Source organism: Pelodiscus sinensis, chromosome 19 (genome assembly GCF_049634645.1).
Source record: "Pelodiscus sinensis isolate JC-2024 chromosome 19, ASM4963464v1, whole genome shotgun sequence".
NCBI classification, from domain to species: Eukaryota; Metazoa; Chordata; order Testudines; family Trionychidae; genus Pelodiscus; species Pelodiscus sinensis.
This window is the reverse complement of record NC_134729.1, coordinates 21368487-21388240: the sequence shown is the minus strand read 5'-3', so window position 1 is coordinate 21388240 and position 19754 is coordinate 21368487. Positions and strand designations below refer to the sequence as shown.

The 19754-nt window shown below is 47.0% G+C and overlaps 1 protein-coding gene across 11 annotated transcripts in view; it reads right to left on the bottom strand.

Moving 5' to 3' along the window:
* Positions 1-473: 473 nt before the first annotated feature.
* Positions 474-19754, bottom strand: part of RFX2 (regulatory factor X2) — a 109943-nt gene continuing 90662 nt past the window's right edge. For all 11 annotated transcript variants that reach the window (XM_075902983.1, XM_075902984.1, XM_075902988.1 and 8 more), the window contains 11 exons: positions 19517-19636; positions 16041-16156; positions 13859-13977; positions 13469-13581; positions 10812-10963; positions 8305-8402; positions 6564-6713; positions 5071-5279; positions 4461-4614; positions 2347-2389; positions 474-2089 (listed from right to left, as the gene is read on the bottom strand). In XM_075902983.1, the coding sequence (XP_075759098.1) occupies positions 1980-2089; positions 2347-2389; positions 4461-4614; positions 5071-5279; positions 6564-6713; positions 8305-8402; positions 10812-10963; positions 13469-13581; positions 13859-13977; positions 16041-16156; positions 19517-19636 (1384 nt within the window). In that variant the 3' untranslated portion in view covers positions 474-1979. The remainder of the gene's footprint in view (positions 2090-2346; positions 2390-4460; positions 4615-5070; positions 5280-6563; positions 6714-8304; positions 8403-10811; positions 10964-13468; positions 13582-13858; positions 13978-16040; positions 16157-19516; positions 19637-19754) is intronic.

The window sequence follows — 19754 nt, the reverse complement described above, 5'->3', positions numbered from 1 at the left end:
CTTGCACTTATGTGGCAAGAAGTGTGAGGTTTTAAACAATATTCAAAGAAGAGCAACAAGATGCAATTAACATCAAATTCTTCAGGAGCAAGGGGATGTAAGACTTGGTTGGCTGGGTGTGAGCCTTTTTAATTCAATGTCTGAGTTTCAGACACTGGCTGGGATGCTAAACAACTTTGTTCTTCACAAATTTGGTTCTGTAACTCAGTCTCAACTTCCCCATGTCTTTTCCCGATTTTGTGCCAGATTTATAGATACCAGACCCGTGCACAGACAACAGCACTGTAGCGAGACTCCTTTTCCTTTCATTTAGCTCTCACACTTTTTAAAAAAAATTGCTACTGCCGTGTTAGTGCATTTTGGGATGAGTAAGTATCATGTGATAGATTATACTTTGATATGCAAATGTAGACAAGGATCTTGGGAAAAGCTCACCGCAAACATTCGTATAAATCAGAAATAACCACGAAAGCTAGTTATGACACCGCATTTATTCACAAAGATTTGGACTTTTTTTTTTTCTTACAGTTTGGTTTGATGCTAGAATTCTGTCCCTTCCCGCCCTGCGCTGTTAATGACGTAACATGAGCCTACAGAACATAGCAATGTACATAAACACCGTGGGACTGCGTTCTCCAAGCCACCTCTGTTCTGCAGTCGGTCCCAGCTACGAGAGTGAGTGGAAGTGGTCAATGAGATGAGGCAGGGAGTTGCCACGGTTGCGGCGAGCACAAAAGTGGACTCGCGAACACTACATGGAAACTGGTTACTTCACTGGTTTCAGACCTCGTTTTCCAAGCAACAGGCACTACTGGAACAGCAGAGGAAAGCAGGTGCACTGGCCATCTCTAAGGCACTGCATTGTAACCCCAGCATCCAGACTTATGCCACAGGCCTGTGTCCAGGGTTAGCTGCCCCCAGGCCCTACATTCAACGTTTGGGCAGCACAGCAGATCGGACTCTTACAAATTATAACAGATGCTGAGGATCCTGTCCCAAATCCCCCTGGCACTGAACTATCCCGATGAGGCTGTACATGCTTTATTCAATGTGTTGTCTCCCTGTAGTTACTGTTCCCATTTGAGCACGGAGGGCAAAGGACAAACATTGTGACCAGCTGCTGCTTCCTCTAAGTCCTTTGGTATCTCAGATCAGACAGAAAGGGTCCCAGATGCGTCTACTGGGCCCTCACAGAATTATCCATGGACCAAAAGCAACAATACACAGTGGATAACACAGGATCAGGGAGAAAGCTGTGTCATGCGAAGCCCAAACTACACACTAGTCACCACCGTGCATGAGTCAGACAGACACACAGCGCCTGGCCCTTCTCTCCAGTAGGTACAAGAGAAGTTGTACTGTCATCCCACAGTGCAAACAATTTGGCAAAGGCAGGCCAGGCAGGATGCTCCACCCCAGAGGGCACAGGAGATGCGGCAGGAGGACAGGCATCTTCTTCTTGGGCACTGACTGGTGCAAGTTCCATATCACAGTGAAGTCTGAAAAAGTGGAGAAGAAACCCCCCCCCCCCTTCCCCTGAAACAGAAAGCCCCTTTGCCCTTAATCTGACCCCCTCTACTCCGGAGCAAGCTGATCAGTTGCACTGGACTCAAGCAACCTGCCCTGGGAGCATCCCAAGACCAACCAGTCCAGTTCATTGTCATCAATGGAGGCATTGTCCTTCATGGGTTGTTTTGAACCATCACCCTTCAGTCACCAATCATGCTCCTTGTACAGGTAGAAAGATGGAGAAACCTGTTCTTTCTGTGAGGACAAACAGCTACCCCCATCACCAACCGCTGCATCCTTTACCCATGCTCACCATTGCCTTAGGCCCTTCCTCAAAAAGAAGTAAACATTAAGATAAACTAAGAGGCACTAAAATCGCCGAGTACTAGGAAACTCAGGCTTGACTTTCAAACCCAGGTCCAAGAGTCGTCAGACATTTTGTCTGGCTGGAGGAAACCCAAGTCTCTCTTCTAGATCTCTTGCAGCAAGTGGCCCGGGTCACTACGTTCTCGCTTCACTAGTGGCTCGCCAACACTTCGGGAATCTGTGTCCGCCTCGCTGCCAAGATCACTGACGTCATCTGCGGAGGACATCAGCGTCAGCATTTTGGGGGATAGAAAGATGCAATTCAGTTAAGGTAGAAGAGCCTTGCGCCGTGTTTTCCTTTACTCTTCTTTTTAGGATTTTCAAGTGACTTTATTTCTCCTGAGATGGCACTCTGGAAACTGACCAGACCTCGACCACAACCCCCCCCTCCCCACAACAAAGGAACCTGACTATTGACTTAAAGGGACTGCCTCTAGAGGAGAAAGAGAGAAAACTGTAGCCAGAAGATACCTTTATCCAGCAGCGTTGAGGACATGGAGGCAAGGTCACTGAACTGCAAGAGAAAAAAGCTTGGATGAGAGAGGATTAAAGAGAGTCCTGGAGTACAGACCACGCTCACTGGCCAACCGTTTCAAAGCAATTTTAATTTATTAGCCCATTGCCGAAGCACTTAACTGAAGTTACAAAGCAACACACAAGACGTTATCGCTGCACAGGTGGTGCTTGGCCATCAGGGATTTGAGCTGCCCAAGACTGTGCAGGCTAGAGGTTGCCTCAGAGGAGGGAGTGTGTATAAGTTCCTTTTAAGTCAATGAGCAAACTTGCATCCAAGACGCAAAACGCTCTTCCATAGCTTACGGGGCAGAAACTGACTGTTAATGCAAGACTACACTTGCTTATCCATTTCTGAAATCACAAGCAGACCATCGCTATTAGAGGCTTGGCCCCAAACTTCGTTTAAAAAAAAAAGCCACTTTTAACAGTGAGAGTATTTTGGTATTATTACAGCTCCCGGGAGCTCTGGTAATAGCTAATAATAGCTAGCACTCTCTTGGCACTCTTCCTCTGTAGCCCTCCGTCAGTAAATTGCTCCATTGCAAACAAGCGAAACATATTTGCCTCTTTTGAATTTCGATTGTTACTCTCCATCTGCAGTTTTCATTTAAAAGATTCCCTGCGGCTCTAGTAGCCACAGTGCCACCTAGTGGACAAAGAGGGCCGCAGAGAGGCAGTGTTGGTCAAAGGCACCACGCTGAAGGCTGAAATCCTGCCTCAGCCACAGAATAGGCAGCCGCAGTACAAGCTTCTGGGCCTCCCGTGCTACCCTCAGAGCGCCTCACTGCCGAGCTAGAGCAGCCGACTAGCACAAAGAGGAGGGGTCAGTCTCTATGGCCCATTCAATGCTTGGCCTCTCTTCAGACAGGTCTGTGAGGCCAGGTCTACACCAGGGGGCAATGTCGAACTGAGGTGTATGGTGTAGCTGGAGTCGACGTACCTTAGTTCGATTTACCGTGGTGCCTCACTATGGAGGGAGTTGACAGGAGAAACTTTCCTGTCTGCTCCCCTTACTCCTCGTGACCCGGGGGATACCGGAGTCAAAGGGAGCGCCCGCCATCAGTGGTCGATTTAGCACGTCCTTCCTAGACCCACTAAACTGACCCCCAGAAGATCCTGATGAATGAAGACGAGGCCTCAAGGGGACAGATTAGTGCCAGTTGAGGTGCTGGAGATGCAGACATCTGTCTTCAACAGCGTGGGCAAAATACAGCCCACAGGAGCCTCGGCCAGGCTCTCTGAACGCTGTGAGCCGGGGGGAGGGGAAGAGAGGCTTCGTGTGCTGCCCCCGGAGGGAGTAGGGGTGCAGGAGGGAGGCAGAGGGTTGGGGGAAGGGAGGGATTGAGGTGCCAGAGGGAGGCCCTGGCAGAAGGCACTTACCTAAGTGGCTCCCAGACAGCAGCCTAGCAGGTTCCTCTACCAGGGTCCCTGCCTTCCATGCCCTGGCACGGAAAACAGGCAGCTTCCATTGGCCAGAAACCAGCCAATGGGAGCTGCGAAGCCTCTCCACACCTGAACTCAGGCTAAATGCACTCAGAGAGCTGCTCTGAGCAGCATCTGGGGGGGACAAGGCAGGCAGGGCGCCTGGCAGAGGCTCCCACGGACCGGATCCAGTGCTTGGTGGGCCGAATCCAGCCCACGGGCCATATTTTGCCAGCCCCTGTTTTAAAGGGACACTGTCAACTTGAGAGCCAGTTGGTTTAATAAATGATTTGGAAGTGGCTTGATGTGTAGCCATCCTGTGTCTGAGGCCCGCGGCCAAAATCTTTGTGAGGTTTTGACTCATGACTGTGAATTGTAAAAATAATTTTCCCTCGAAAAGTCAACGGGGGAAGGGGTTGCCTGTGCAAAGAGCCGGAGGTTTTTGAGGGGCGAGAGGAGTTAGGTACTTCTGCCCAGGGCGTCTCATGTTAGATACTAAAACAGAGGCACCAAAAATTAGTGAAACCTTCAGGAAAAAGCAGCTAGCACAATATGTTCAGAGCATAGACCAGCTCATGCTGGGGGTGTCCCTTTTACCACTGCTCAGTTTATTAAATGCTTGTTACTGGGACATAAATAGTGCTTACCTCTCCCATTACAGCAATTGGTGTCTCCCCTGTTGCCTGAGCAACGCGATGCTCTACCAGATAAAACATGTATTCATCATAGAGCAGGCGAATCAGGTGAAAGGAACCAAAGCTGGCAGCGCTGCGCAAGGTGAGGTCACGGATCACCATAGAGCTGTGGAACGGTTAGAAAACAAAACATTTTGGGCACCTTTTGGACACTGGCTGGTTTGGGACTTGGAGGGCGGAAAACGCTGAGTCATACTGGGTAGTACCGAATACGCTGTCCTGGGAGTGATTCTTCCTTTCACCCCAAATCTCACAGCACTTTAGGAACATTTGTTAATTTAGCCTCACATGCTCCCTCGTAAAAGAGATTCAGGTTCTTATCCCCAATTCACAGATGGGGAACTAAGAGAATCAGGCCTGATTGTCCACTGCCCTAAATCCTGGGCAGTCATTCATGCCAGGGTAGAGTGATTTAGGAACCTAACGTTAGGCACCCAGGTTTTAGGACACTGATTTTGGGCAGCTTCTCTTTTTAAAGCCTGGCCTGCAGACAGACAAAATACAATTTAGCGGCAAGGCATTCCGATGCACATACATGTCCAGGAGCAAGAGAGCGCTGTACCTATAGAAGGACCACTTCAGAAGGAACTGCCTTGCGGCCTTGGGAAAGCTGGGACTGCCCTCGTGGTGCTTTAGAACTTGGGTGACAACGTTATCCAGCCAGCTGGCCCACTGATCAAGGGAGCTTTGCTGCTGTAGTGTGAGTTTGAAATCCTGCTCCAGCTTCTGCACCGTGCCTTCTTCGCACTGGCACACCCACGACGCTTGCTCCTGCCCAGGGCAGAAGAGGAAATTAGAAATCAGTAACTATGTGCCTGCACAAACCTGCGGCTCCTCCCATCCCATGGCTTTGGGTGCTTCCTGACTCATTTATCTGGCATTGGGAAAAAGACGCCAAGTCAGCAGAATAACATTCTGGTTCATGGCATTCCAGGACTGTAACTGCTGTGTGTAGCAGTGACATCTGGGATTTTCAAAAGATGCCTTATTAGGTGCCAATAGGTGGCAGGTTTAAAGCAAGCCAAAGGAAGTGGTTCTTCACTCAACGCACGGCTAGTGAAATTCTGCCAGGGGGTATTGTGAAGGCCAAGACTATAACAAGATTCAAAACAGAACTAGATACATGGGGGAGACGTCCATCAACGGCCGCTAGCCAGGATGGGCAGGAATGATGCCCCTAGTCTCTATTTGTCAGAAGCCTCTATTTGTGAGCAACCAAGATGGCTCACTTAACTTGCTCTGTTCATTCCCTCTAAGGCACCTGGCATTGGCCACTGTGGCCATTCTTTAAACTGTCACTGAGTTCAGTGGGATTTGGGCATTCAACTTTTTAGTCCTGGCCCTGTGGCACCTTGGAAACTAACCAAAATATATATTATAAAAACGATATATTCTGTTAGTCTCTAAGGTGCACAGGACCACTCGTCGTTTTTACAGTTACAGACTAACACGGCTCCTCCTCTGCGATTCTTTAGCCCTGGGTAAGGTTTTCAAAAATGTGTGTGGGACTCAGGAGTACAAATCCTGTCTGTTTCCAAAGGGAGTGATGTGCCTAAATCACTTAGGCTCTTCTGAAAATCCCACCCATTAATCCTATCACCAACTGATATCAAAGTGGGTTTTAAACAATGAGCCAGCCTCCCAACCCACCTTACGGTGTAGGTGAGTACGAGTGTCTCTGTATTAAGGGATGGGAATGAAGTACAGAGAGGTGGAGACCTGCTCAAAGTCAGGATTGGAACGCCCCTGCCCACAGCACTAAAATCGAGACTTCTCAAACTTGTCCATAGCATGAACCCCATGGTATAAAGCGACTGTCGTGCAGACACTTCCGTTCCTACTCGCAACTGCAGGACATCCCTTTGGCACCTATAGCTTGCCGAGAAAAGCAATACCGGGAAAGTATTTAGCATGTGCTTGTCTTGTAGCATGTCATGGTAACCAGCAGTACGAAGGAGCGAGCACTGCAAGACCAGCCAGATTTCTGCAGGCCGCTGTAGTTTAAGAATCCCTGCACCCGGCCACATGGCCTCAACTGAAACTTCAAAAAGTCACCTGCACATTGGCGAAGTCCACTCGATTGAGGTCGCTCAGCATCTGGTTTATCTGGGAGGTGTTCTGGAGCACAGCACGAGCCGCCTGTGCCAGATGGTTGAGGGACGTGTATCTCCGTAACGTCTGTGCAAAGGCACTCACTACTCCGACCTGTATGGGCACACCCACCACCGGGCCATCTGGATTACACACGCGCCTTCCAAAGCACTTACAACACAAGCACTAAGCCATTCATGGCTACTGCATGAAGGCCCCACACACTCTGCTATTTATAAATCGTGGCCGGCATTCCTTGCTGCATTGTGTCAACCCAATTTTCTTCGTTGAGAGGTCACTGGCCTAGTGGCTAGAGGGGGAAGTAATACACACGACAGCCCAGGGGTTCTCAAACTCCACTGTACCATGAACCCTTCCTAACAATAGAAATTACTACACTACTCCCGGGGGGGGGGGGGGGGGGCAAAGCCTCAGTCTGCCCAAGCCCCACCACCCCGGGGAGGGGGTCCAAAGCCCAAGGACTCCAGCATCCCAGAGGGGGTGTAAGCTGAACCTCGCCATGCCGAGCTGTAGCTTTAAGGCTTTGGCAGGCCTTGGTAAGTCTAAGCCAGCTCTGGAGACCCCATTAAAATGGAGTTGCAACCCATTTGGGGGGCCCAGCCCACAGTTTGAGAACCGTTGATACAGTTGAGGCTGCCTCAGCACTGCAGCTGGACTTGATGACCTCTCAAGGTCCCTTCCAGCCCTACATTTCTGTGACCCTTCCAAGGCAAATCTGCCACTTCGTTCGCCTGAGTGCCAGAGTGGAACCCTTGTCTCCATGCCAGCAGCAGGGGGGCAGTGTTACAGACTCCTCTGATTGGAGGGGAAAATGAGCAGCTTTTGACCACGTGTGTCAGCTTAGATAACTTAGGCCAGGTCTACACTAAAGGGGGAGATAGAATCAAGATACCCAACTCCAGCTACATTCATTACATAGCTGGAGTTGATGTACCTTGATTCAAGTTTCTTCACCATCCCCACAGCAGGAGGCTGATGCAAGCAAACGCTCCCATCAGCTTCTCTTATTCCTCACGGGAGCAGGAGTTCTAGCTGCTGACAGGGACACTCTCGGAGTTTGATTGAGTGGGTCTTTCTTAGACCTGCTAAATCAAACTCCAGAAGATCGATTCTGGCAATGTCAATCTTCCCCAGAGTGAAGACCTGGCCTTAATAAATCAAAGGTTGGCAGAACTGGCAAGCAGAGGAGACCCAGCAATTAAATAAGGCCTGCTAATGTTCCTCAGTCACTGCCATGCCTTACTGCACACTGCAACTACAGGATGCCGTAAGTGCCTGATGAGAACAGTGTCTGAACAATTCATCATTGCTGTTGAATACTTCATCTGAAGCCTGAAGTTAGAAATAGCAAATGCAGGCCATGGCCGACATGCTTGTGAGGTACCTCGTGGAGGGATCATCACATCCAGATGTCCATGATCATGTGACATGGACCTCTCCCCACAGCTTGCTCTTCCAACTCAGTGCTGCCTCAACACTGTTTGTTACACTCCATTGAACATGGGGTATGCACATCTGGCTGAGAAGTAGGCAATGATTGCGTAACAAGGCCCAGCAGAGTCTTGTCCCTAAGGTGAGCCCCTAGTGCCAGTCACCGGAGCCTGAATTCGCAGTGCCGCAGAACCACTGCACAAAACCACAACAAAACACTTCCCCCTGTTTGTAAGAAACTCCCACTGTTTACCTTTGTCTGGACTACCTGGGGGGGGAAATCGCTCATTGCATTCATCAGCCAGCCCTCCAAACTCTTTGCAAAATTGCGGATGGCTTGCGTCAAGGTGCCTGCAAGCGAGAAGTCAGGATAGCTAGAGTGGCTTTTCCAAATTGCTTTAATGAGACCTGTCAGCCTAGAACCACTCCGGCAGACACTAAATGAAGACAATAGCTACTGGGTCAGAAATTGTACCATGGGAGCCTAGTGCAGTTACAGATCAATCAGCTGAATGCAGTCCATTGGGGTCTTGCAAAAAAAAAAAAAATTGTTGAAAGTGAAATGCATTCATCAGATTGTGATTTTTTTATCCCACAAATTAAATAGTCCCTCTTATTGTTTGAGGCATATGTAAAAGACTCATTTCTAAGACTATCGGGTAGCTATAATACTAATAATGTTCAGGGGCATGCATAGTCCAGGTATAAAAGTCACAGATGACTAGAGGTTCACCACACTGAAGTGATGAATTGCCTTTTTGAAACAGGGTGGGATCATTTTTTTGAAGAAAGGCTCTCGTCCAAACAGGAATTATTTGGAAGGGCGGTCTCTGAGCTGTGTTATCAGATGAGATGATCCTAATGGTCCTTTTTAACCTTGGAATCCGTAACTCCATGTTGTTTGACATGTATGTGTATAGCATAGTAATTAGCAATAAAGCCCAGATTGCTTTCCTTCCCCAGTAAGGACCAATAAGGGTAATTAAGTTTCCGTGCTATAGATACTTCTGGAGCCAGGTTTCTATGGTTAAATCCATAGTTAGGCAATGAAACAAAAGTAGCCCGGTGTTCAGAGCAGGAAGGAATGGAAGCTGCAGATTCATAGCATCTCTGAAAACTAGGTCGCTTTTCTTTACTGTCTGGTTGTATCCAGGTTTGCAAATGCTCAGCCCATGAAGATGATACCTGAGCATCTCACAATGGTCTGTGTATCTACCCTCCCTGCATAGGTAGGGAAATGTTATTGTCCCCATTTGACAGACACGGGACCAAAGCAAAGAGAGACAAAAGGCCGAGCTTTTTAAAAGTATTTAACTCGCACTGATTTCAATGGGAGTTAGACACCAAAACATCTTCAAAAAGATGGCCCTAAGTGACTTTCCCAAGGCCACACAGGAAGCCTGTGGCAAACCTGGGAGCTGAACTCCTGTTTTCCAAGTCCCAGTTTAGCACACGACCCGCCAGACCACCCTCTGCTGCCAACAGAAGGGCACACAGTGGTGGTTTGCTGCCCGAGCGGCTGCCCTGATTCCAGCAGCTCACCACCGTAGATCTGGACAGAATCTGAGCTAGTGAATGAGGGACTGATCCAGCAAAACACAGACGTATGTGTTTCAGTCTCATTGCTTTCAGTTATTGCTGGATCAAGACCTTGGAGGTAAAAGCTTCGGCATCCCATGCTTATCTCCCAAACCAGAGCTTGTCTGTCTGTTCAAAAACTCTTCCTAGACAGTAAGAGCTAGAACCACCAAATTTGGGATGCAGCTTCCGCTTCTCCTAACAAAGCAAGGTCAGGGATTGGCTGTGCCAGGACAATGGGATGTGCTTGGAATGGGATTGCTTCTCAGAAAACCACACAAAAAAGAGACAGAATCATCAGGCAGGTGAAAGGGGCTGGCTGGGGGCACCTCCCTTCTGTCTGGGACTGCCCCAGCCCTGATCCTCCCACCCCCATCCCTAGGCACCCTTTAGGGGAGAGCAAGGGGGAGCTGAAGTTTACCCCACGTCCTGATTCATATGGGGACATTGCTGGCATGGGCAGTCAGTGCAGCTGGGGCTAGGGGCCTCCCACCTACAGCCCTGCCCCCTCTGCTGAGGCCCTGCCCTCCACTGGGGGAGGGGAGGAGATAGGGCAGTGTGCCGAGTGCACCTCCACCACCCCCACACTGCAGGAAGGGGAAGAAAGCAGAGGGGCTGAGCACACATCCCAGCCTCCCCAGCCCCCAGAGCACTGGGGAGGGCGGGTATAGGGAGCAGCAACACTCCTCCCCCAGAACACCTACAGTAGGCATTCTGGGGGCAGAGTGTGGGCGGGGCCATGCGTGCCAGTTTGGGAAGGCAAAGCCTTCGCCTGCCTAGGCTACCGGATGCCCTTCAGCAGGGAGACACATCTCTAAGGAAGCGTATTAACTGGACATTTCCCAACTTGGTTCCTGGCAAAAGCCTGAAGCTGTGTTAATGTGATTCACTGAATTTTTAAAGAAGGAAAAATACATCTCAGCAGCAGGAGCCACGATATGATGCCCAAGCGGGAATCATTCCGTACAGAGAAGACTGCTGTTGCCATTACATACAAGCTCCAATACAAAACAAAACCCTTCTACACCAGCCTTTATAAAGGAAGCCTTTGTGGCAAGTGGTGGCCACACTCGGTGATTCATCCACTTCCATCCATCCCACAACATGCGGAAACTTAGGAGCGAAACAGTAAAAAACATGCAAGTAGAAAGTACCATTCTGGCCAGTTCACAACATACTTACCAGGCACTGGCCTCAGCACGTCAGGGATGAGGATCTCCACCAGGGCCTGATACAGGATGTGATCACAGCTCCTCATCCATTTCAGGATAGGGTCGTATTTACACAGGGCGATCAGCTTGTCCTTTGGGATGATCCCTTCATGTTCTTCCTCACTGCGCATCAAGGAGGAGTATAAGGTTAGCAGTAGGAATGTACCCGAGCAGTCGACTACCTGACTTCCCAATAAGCATAAGCTTTTCGGGTAGTTGAGTGGAGTACTCGACTCCTCGCTTTCCCCTCCCACTTGCTGCCTTTGTATGAGAGGCAATAAGGGGGGGGCAGGGGAGAACAGGAGCTGTTGGTGGGGAGAGCCGTCTAAAAAGCTGGTTCCCCCCAGCACCATCTCCGCGGTGCTGCCTGTCCCTCCCTTGCTGCCTCTATCAGAGGCGGGGAGGGAAGGATAGAGGAGGCTGCTCTGATAGCCACCCCTGTCCGTAGCCAGCCCCAGCCACCATGAACAAGGGCTGTGGCCGGATCAGCCCCTGTCCCAGGCCACCACAAACAGGGGCTGCTGGACCCGGCATGAGCCAGGACCATGCCAGTCCAGGACCGCTGCACGTCTGCATTTGAAATGTGGTAAGAGTTGCTACGTTTAAAATGCAGAGCCGCAGTGGTCCAGAGCCTGTGTGAGCTTGGACTGCTCACTCCTGGCTCAAGCTGGCTCTAGAAGCTACCCCTGCTGCGGCTCTGCAGATTGGCCCATTATCGACTCATCGTGTAGTGGATACAAATTGTATCCACTACACAATTAGCCAAATAACCGCGATTTAACATCCTTAGTTAGCAGCATGCCTCCCCTCATGTTGGTCAGTTGTTCCATAGCTCTCGTTAGAATCACACCGCTTGGGTTTTTAGGAAAGGCGCCTTCTCAAGACTCTTTTAGCGGGTGGTGCTTGATCATTTGTAGAGACTAAACCGCCTCTGTGAGCGCTGCTCTCTGCCTGCTCTGGCCAGGGTTTCACCCCTGATCTGCATACCCAATTTGGCTAATCTGAATCTCCTCTCTTTCCACCAGTCCTCTCTCAGAGGTTGGTCCTTTCTAACCGCCAGTTGCCTGCCTCCTCCTGGCTCAGTAATTCCCCACTCCCCTCTTTCTCAAACACATGCAGCTCGTGCTCTTTTAAATTGCAGCCTCGGTGCATTTAAACTGATGTTTGTGTCTTCCCTCCGTGTGTTCTAGCAAAGCCACAGGGTTCCAAGGCTGCATTCCAACTCCTCTGCACCACTATTTCTGGTTCCTATCTGTGAGTGTCCACACTAACCATCAGAAAAGAAACCTGCAGTTACAGCGTTTCTTTGCCATGATCCATCTGTCTGAGGAGGACAATCGAGTTAGAATTTTAAGATTATTAGGAAATTGAGAGGATTTTCTCCCCCTTCCCCAAATGTTTACAGTCCTTCCTCTGAGTATAAATCATTAAGGACTGGAAATCTTTATATACAGACAGTCAGAGTAGGTACTATTTAGACTTTCCTTACAATTCCAATCATTTCAGTTTCCTCTATTTTCACCCATTGCCCATTTCCAGTCCCTCTGTAGCAGGTTACTGCACTTAAACAGGGAATAATGGGAAAAACTGAGACGCAGGCAAGAATACAAATAAAAGGTCAAAGCTGCACCGTTTGCCATTATCTGACCCAGAACATAAGGCCTTTTTTTTTATTTTCATGACAATGTGAATAAAAAGAATCCCAGTTTATCCAAATGTCATCGTGCATTTAGACTGTAATCTTATTGGCTTCCTCAGTTGCCATTCTGTAACAATACTTAATGGCATGCAGTTCTAAATGTCTGCTTATACTGGGCTTCTACAGAAGCAGTGATCTATTCCTGTTAGTCAGAATAGAGCATGTTTTCAATTAGTATCTGTCATCAAAGGTAACAGCACATCAGATAAACAGATCATACAATCCTCTGCTTCTGGTATTTAATTGCAATAGTACACTTCTAACTGTATTCCAAAAATAGGGTCTTCTCCAGGTAGGTCATTAACATCCTTAACTCTTACAGATCGATAAAATCATGAAGCTGAACACAGTACATGTTGAACTTCCCAAATCTGGGGCTCTCTGGTCTGGCAACATCCGTGGTCCGGCGGGATCATGGATGATGCTGAACTAGAAAGCCCCAGCACCTGGCAATGCGAGCTAGTCGAGAGTCCAGGTGTGGAAAGCCCCACCATTGGGACAGGCGAGCCCCATCCTGAGGAGCCCCAGCTGGGAGCAGCTCAGTGGGCCAGCTGGGAACCTGTCACAGCACAATGGGGCAGCCATGGAGCCCCGACCCAGCACAGCACAAGGGAGCAGCCACAGAGCCTCATCCCTGGAAAGGCCCAGCTAGGTGGGACAGAAGCAGGGCTGCAGCAGCTGGGGAGCTCAGTCACCGGAGAGCCCCAGCCAGCTGGCAGAAGCGAGCCTGTAGCAGCATTGGAGTGGAGTCAGCTGGAGGGAGAAGCAGTGTCCTGGGAGACTGGTAGCAGGAGACTTCCCCTGATCTGACAAATTCCCTCATTTGGGACAGGTCAGGTCCCGAGGGTGCCGGACCAGGGAGGTCCAACCTGTATCACTCATGACTTAGCTCATCCAAAGGTAAGCAAGGTAAGTGTGTAACCATTTACCTGGAAGGTATGGTGGTGGATCCGTCACTAGATGGTGTTTTAGAACTCCAGAAGGACTGCCAGAGCTTCTCAATGTAATGAAACTGAAGATTCATTACAACATCCAAAGTTGCCTAAGAATAAAAGATGACTTGATGTCCTGATAGCATTCAGTCATACAGCCCATGTGTAAGTGGAACACTGGGTTAGATTATATTCAAAGTAGAACGTTCTAAAATGTGCTGTTTCACACAGGGAATATAAGCAGGGAGATATGACTTGAACTATGCTATCAAGCCAATCAGAATCATTCCTGTTCAGACCCTGCTCCTCAAGAGAGCAGGACTGGCGTGGGAGGACTACACTGTGCAGCCAGGTCCTAGCTCAAGCAAATAGGGCCTCTACACTTACCTCACAGTGCCGTCTGTAAAGAAGCTGTAGAGTCTTGACATCACTCATGGTGATCCCCTCTTGTAAGAGAACGTTTCCTAGATCAGGTGCCGGGAAGTCGGGAAAGACATGGGTTACATCTAGGAGAAAAGTGGGGAAAGATGGCAAACTTTAACCGGCATTCCTAGTTTTATCAAACCATTAATTAGAAGGCAATTTTGCAGCAGCCAGTGGCTTAATTTCATATTTCACAGAACTAATAATGAGATGAGAGAATTGAGACTGATTATCCATTACTTTTTTGGAAGTGAGATGCTGAAGAACATTCACTGTCCAATTATTCTTTGTAGAAAAGAGAATGTTTTTATTGCAACCTGGAGGAAAGAAACATGAATTCTTTGTACCACTACAATGTGCGTTCCCGTTAGATTTTCTCTGAAGTCTGAATAACATCCCTTTGGAATTTTGGGACAATGGAAAAGTTAATTGGATGGCAGACATAACAGGTACAAATGCATTTTAAAGGATGCTCAGAGATGGCCATGTTCTTGTGTATCTGAACCGGGGGGGGGGGGGGGGAGCCCCACACCTAGGCTACGTCTAGACTGGCATGATTTTCCGCAAATGCTTTTACTGGAAAAGTTTTTCCGTTAAAAGCATTTGTGGAAAAGAGCGTCTAGATTGGCACGGACGCTTTTCTGCAAAAAGCGTCCATGCCAATCTAGACGCGGTTTTGTGCAAGAAAGCCCCGATCGCCACTTTCGCCATCGGGGTTTTTTGCACAAAACAATTTTTAGCTGTCTACACTGGCCCTCTTGCTCAAAAATATTTCTGGAAAAAGGCTTTTGCCCAAACGGGAACATCAAAGCATTTGTGCAAGAAGCACTGATTTCAGACAGTAGAACATCAGTGCTTTTGCGCAAAATCAAGCGGCCAGTGTAGACAGCTGGCAAGTTTTTGTGCAAAAGCACTTGCTTTTGCGGAAAAACTTGCCAGTCTAGACGCAGCCCTACAGTTTGGATTGGGAAGTAATTGGGTAAACTGTTGGTCCCACTTATCTTGTACCCACTTGCATTCCTCTTAGTACATTCCTTTGAAGGACGAGCTGGTATCCAGCAAGTTCTTAACACTGTCTTCCTTAAATGGAAAAAATGCTGTGAACTATTAGGCAGTGTATCTTGCATCGAGTCCTCCTCCCACATATAGGAAGCCAGCCTTATTAGGCAACCTCCCCTCTCAACCAATTGCCCAGGGTATCCCAAAGTATATGGAGTACATCTTGGATTCACTATTATTAGATGGCCACCTCCACTATGCAGCAAATATTTACTGATCTCTTGAAGAGTTACTTAAGGTTTTAGATGCATGCATGAACCTAATCCAGAAAAGCTGGACATGAATGGTATGTCTTTGTTGCAGGAAAGGTTTGCTTCCCCATGATTTGAATGCAAATCCTGGCAGGTGCATGCTTCTATCACACGTGTACACATTGCAATCGCAGCAAATCTACTATCTTGGCAGTCCGCTCATTTGAGTCATCCCCACAGACAGAACTAGGACTAAAACTGGTTAACTTTGTTCAGGGGGGGCTGCTAGTTTCTCTGTCATCACGAGGAATGGAAGCAGGCCCAGAGATTTGATTTGAATGAACATCAACACTAAACACAGGAGAAAGATTTCCAATAAAATGAAAATTAATCTTAAACTTTGCTCTCAATGCAGCTTAAACCAGAGCCTTTCAGCGGCACAGCAAAGTGCAGCAAATGGGAAACCTACGTGCCAGCAAATACAATTTACAAAATGACTAGTGAAGAGTTCCATTCTTCTGGCTGCAGTGCTTCCTATCCTGGGAAGCTCCACAGAAGTCAGCACAGGTAGAATCTTAAGATTGCAGGGGGAATTTTAAAGAGAAGATGGCTATTTCTAAGCAATATATGTAAATAAATGCTACTTTTAAGAATTGAAGCACGCATGCTACATGCAGCATGATTGAGGAAAGACTGTGCAGGGTGTAATGGGGTTAGTGAGAGAAATTGTAAATGTAAAAATAAAAGCTGTGGTATGGTATCTTTGACAATGAGAACAGCAATAGGTTGGGCCTGCTGAGCTATGTTGTGAAGCCTTTTCAAGGCAGAAATCAGTAGCATCTCTTAGAACGGCGAAATCTGAAAGCAAGCCTGGAATTTGAGTTCAATTTCCTCACCTATAAATTGCTGATGGTGCTGGCTTTGGGCTGCAACTGACTGTTCTGGAGTAGTATGCAGGTTACTGTTGGATCCACTGTCTGTTATGCCATCCATCTTCTGCGAAGGTCTATACCTAGAAATATAAAAACCCTGCCAAATAAAGCTGGGAGGATGGACGTTTTAAAAGTGCAAACACACACCCAGTGAAAGAGGCATCTGGCAAAGTTGTATGCTAATATAAAACACCTGCACTGAATGAACAAACAAGTCACTTAATATGACAGAGTACATTTATAAAGGGTTAATACATTATAAATAATTGTTTTAATCAATGGCTAATCAATTGCTACATCAACAGGTGGTTTATAACCATGGAATTTGCAACCACCTATAAACCCTTCTGCTTATAACCATCACACATACTTTTCATATAAGGGACCTGCTTATAATATCTACTTATCTATAAAGCCTTTATAAACGTATTCTTAATATAAAATGTGGCCAAATTATCCATCTCAAATAATCCCAAAGATGTAGAGATATTGTTTAAATTGTATAAAACTCAGCTTGTTTCTAAACAGTGTTAATAATAGGCAAAGAGCAGTGTCATTTATATTTCTCTGCAATTCAAATAAAGTGGCATGCAAATATCTGGCATCTAGTGCAGCGGGGTTCCCAGGTGCTCCTCCAACACAAATATTCGAGAACAAAGTGGCTGTTTCCTAAATAACCTCAGATAAGCATTTTATCTGCTACTTTTAACTGTTAGATGTAGAAGAGAAATCGGAGCAGGTGGGTGGCTTCTAGTTTGACTGCCCTGGTGTTTGAGTCTTTTTAATCCATGGAGAACAAGCACCAAAGTAGATACTCTCCCCTCAACCTTGACGCAGAGGTACAGCCACTAGGTGGCTCTGTGCTCACTCATGCTCTATTTCAGTGTTTCTCAACCTTTTTTTCATAAAGTACCCCTTTGAAAAAAACAGAAATATAGAAGTGCCCCCAGTACGTTCAGTTTTCAGACACACAATTTTTTTTCTACCATTGCAACACATTTCTTTAAATAACTTAATTGTAGCTGGGCAGGCAATGAAATTTTTGGGTGTAAAAAAGTACAAAAATAATAAAACACTGTAAAACTTAAAACAAAAATTCAGTTTTCTCCAAATTTCAGTTGTGTTGACATACCCCCCAGACTTCTCTTGAGTACTCCAAAGGGTACCCCTAAGGGTACTGGTTGAGAAACACTGCTCTATTTGATTCTTGCTTTGTCGGCTGATACTGCAAGTGAGAGACGCGTACAATCAAACTGGGGGTTTTGTGATGATGACAGCTCCAACTAGGAATGGCCCTCTGACCAATCTATTTCATATTGAGGATAGGAAGCCAGTCTGGTTTGGTGGCCTAATGTCTTATTGCTACACTTTGCCGACATGAAACGGGTGTCCCAGTTTGTATCATGTGCATTCATAGCTTGCATACATGTATTAGAGAGGGGAGATCCTAAAATGAATAAAACCATTTGGCTCCAGTGAAGGGTCCGGGGAGCTTAAATGTATTTTTATTTTTTGCACAAGTGGCTTTCACTGTACTTCTCAAGATCAACAACCAGGGAAGGTAAGTGTGTGGGATGCAATTTTCAAGACAGAATTTGAAGCACATTAACTTCTACTTCATATAACAAATGGGCTGTGTAAGCCAATAGCTGCCCCTCCCCACTGCTCCTAACATATCAGGCATACAAGAAACGTTAGGATTATCCTGTAAAGAAATGAAACAGTACCAATAAAAGTCTAATGTCTGCCTGCATTAGAGCTGTGCCAGTTATTTATAACTGTGTTTTAAACAGTGTTTAAACAAGGTTTCACAAGCCCTTCTCTAACAGAGAGCCAAACACACTGATAGGTTAATGTTTTTTTAAAGTGTTCTAGATAAATAATATTGTTTTACACACCAGTTTTTCAACCAACAAGAACGTGGTTTTCTAAAAGCAGCAAGATTTCACTGCAGATGAGGCCTGATACCAAGTAATCTCAAAAACATTATGGAAGCTTCAGGCAAAAATAGGATGGAAACAATGACCAATATTTAATGTCTGTATGGCACCTTCTCCAAATGCTTTACACACATATACTCATGCAACTCCACATCATCCCTCTGAGCTAAGTATCATTCTCCCCATTTTACAGGCAAGGAAGTTGAGGCTAAGAGAAAGGTTAAGTGAGGTGCTGAAGGTCAGATAGTGAATCAACAGCTATTTTTTTGCTGTTTGGGAACTGAAGAAGTTTAGATTTTTTTTCCATGCCTCCATTCCAAGCAGAAGCAAGAGCGCAGAAACTCCCAAGAGGCAATTCAAGAGTTGCTTTGCATCAGGGCCTTCATTTAATTTTATCCAGAAGTAGCAGATGTGAGGCTGACTGGGCGCACTATCTATTGTTCTATGTAAAGAAAAACAAGCCCCCTTCCACTGCTTAAACACAAATAAGTGTGCAGCCGAGGCCTTAAAGATGGTGAGTCACTGGGACTCAGTGAAAAGAATATTCTGTAGTGTTCACCATAGTAACAGGCAGCCCAAGTACAAGCCTCTACCACACAAAAAAAGACTAAGAAGAATAATTTGTGGAATCAGAATTTTCTCATTGATCCTTTTTTGTCCTGGTTCAGTATCAACCACTTCCAGCTCTGTTAGGTGCCATGCCTTCCTCTTGCCCTACAGCACATACTGTATCTCATCACTAAGGGTACGTCAACACTTGCTCCCTAGTTTGAGCTAGGGATGCAAATGTAGCCGACCGAAATTGCTAATGAAGCGCGGATTTAAATATCTTCATTAGCATAATCTCGCCCGCGCGTTATTCCGCTCAACAGCTGATTCGAACCAGGAAGTGTGCTCTGGGACGCGTTAGTTCGAATCAAACCCCTTGGTTCGAACTAAAATTACTCTTCAAAAAAAGAGGAGTAACGTTAGTTCGAATCAAGGGGTTTGATTTGAACTAATGAATCCTGGAGCGCACTTCCTGGTTCAAATCAGTTGTTGATCAGAATAACGTGCGGGCGAGATTATGCTAATGAAGCACGGGATATTTAAATCCCCGCTTCATTAGCAATTTCCGTCAGCTACATTTGCATCCCTACCTCAAACTAGGGAGCAAGTGTAGACGTACCCTAAGTTACATAAGTCTCAAACTCCTGCTGCTGCTGCTGTCTGAAGTGGCAGTCAGCAATGTTCCCTCTAATTTCTGCCATCCATGGGCGAAATAAATTTTGTTATATGCACCAAGGCATGTGTGGATGTACACCACCAGTAGAAACGCATGCTGCAGGCAATGGGCATGCTGCTAATCAGCTGGGCGGCATTTGAATCTCTCCTGGGTGGCCACCCATGTGCGCAGATTACAGGGAACACTGGAGCTCAGTCTTTTGCTCTTCTGGGGAGACCGTGCCTCACAGCTTCCATTGCCATAACTAGCAGGTCTGAGACACAGTGGGTACATACCTTTGTTTCTGGTGTATGGGCTGCTGCCTCATGGCCATATACTGGGTGTCTTCCTGTAAGCGATTCAGTGGAGATTCTGGCTTGAGACGGATCCCATAATAATGATACTTGGAGTTCCCCCTGCAACCATAACATTAAAATCTATCGATGTCAGATATTTAAAGGGGATGACACACAAACATCTGACAGTGCTAACAGTTTGTGGATCATAAATGTGTGTTATAATTTCTGTCTAATC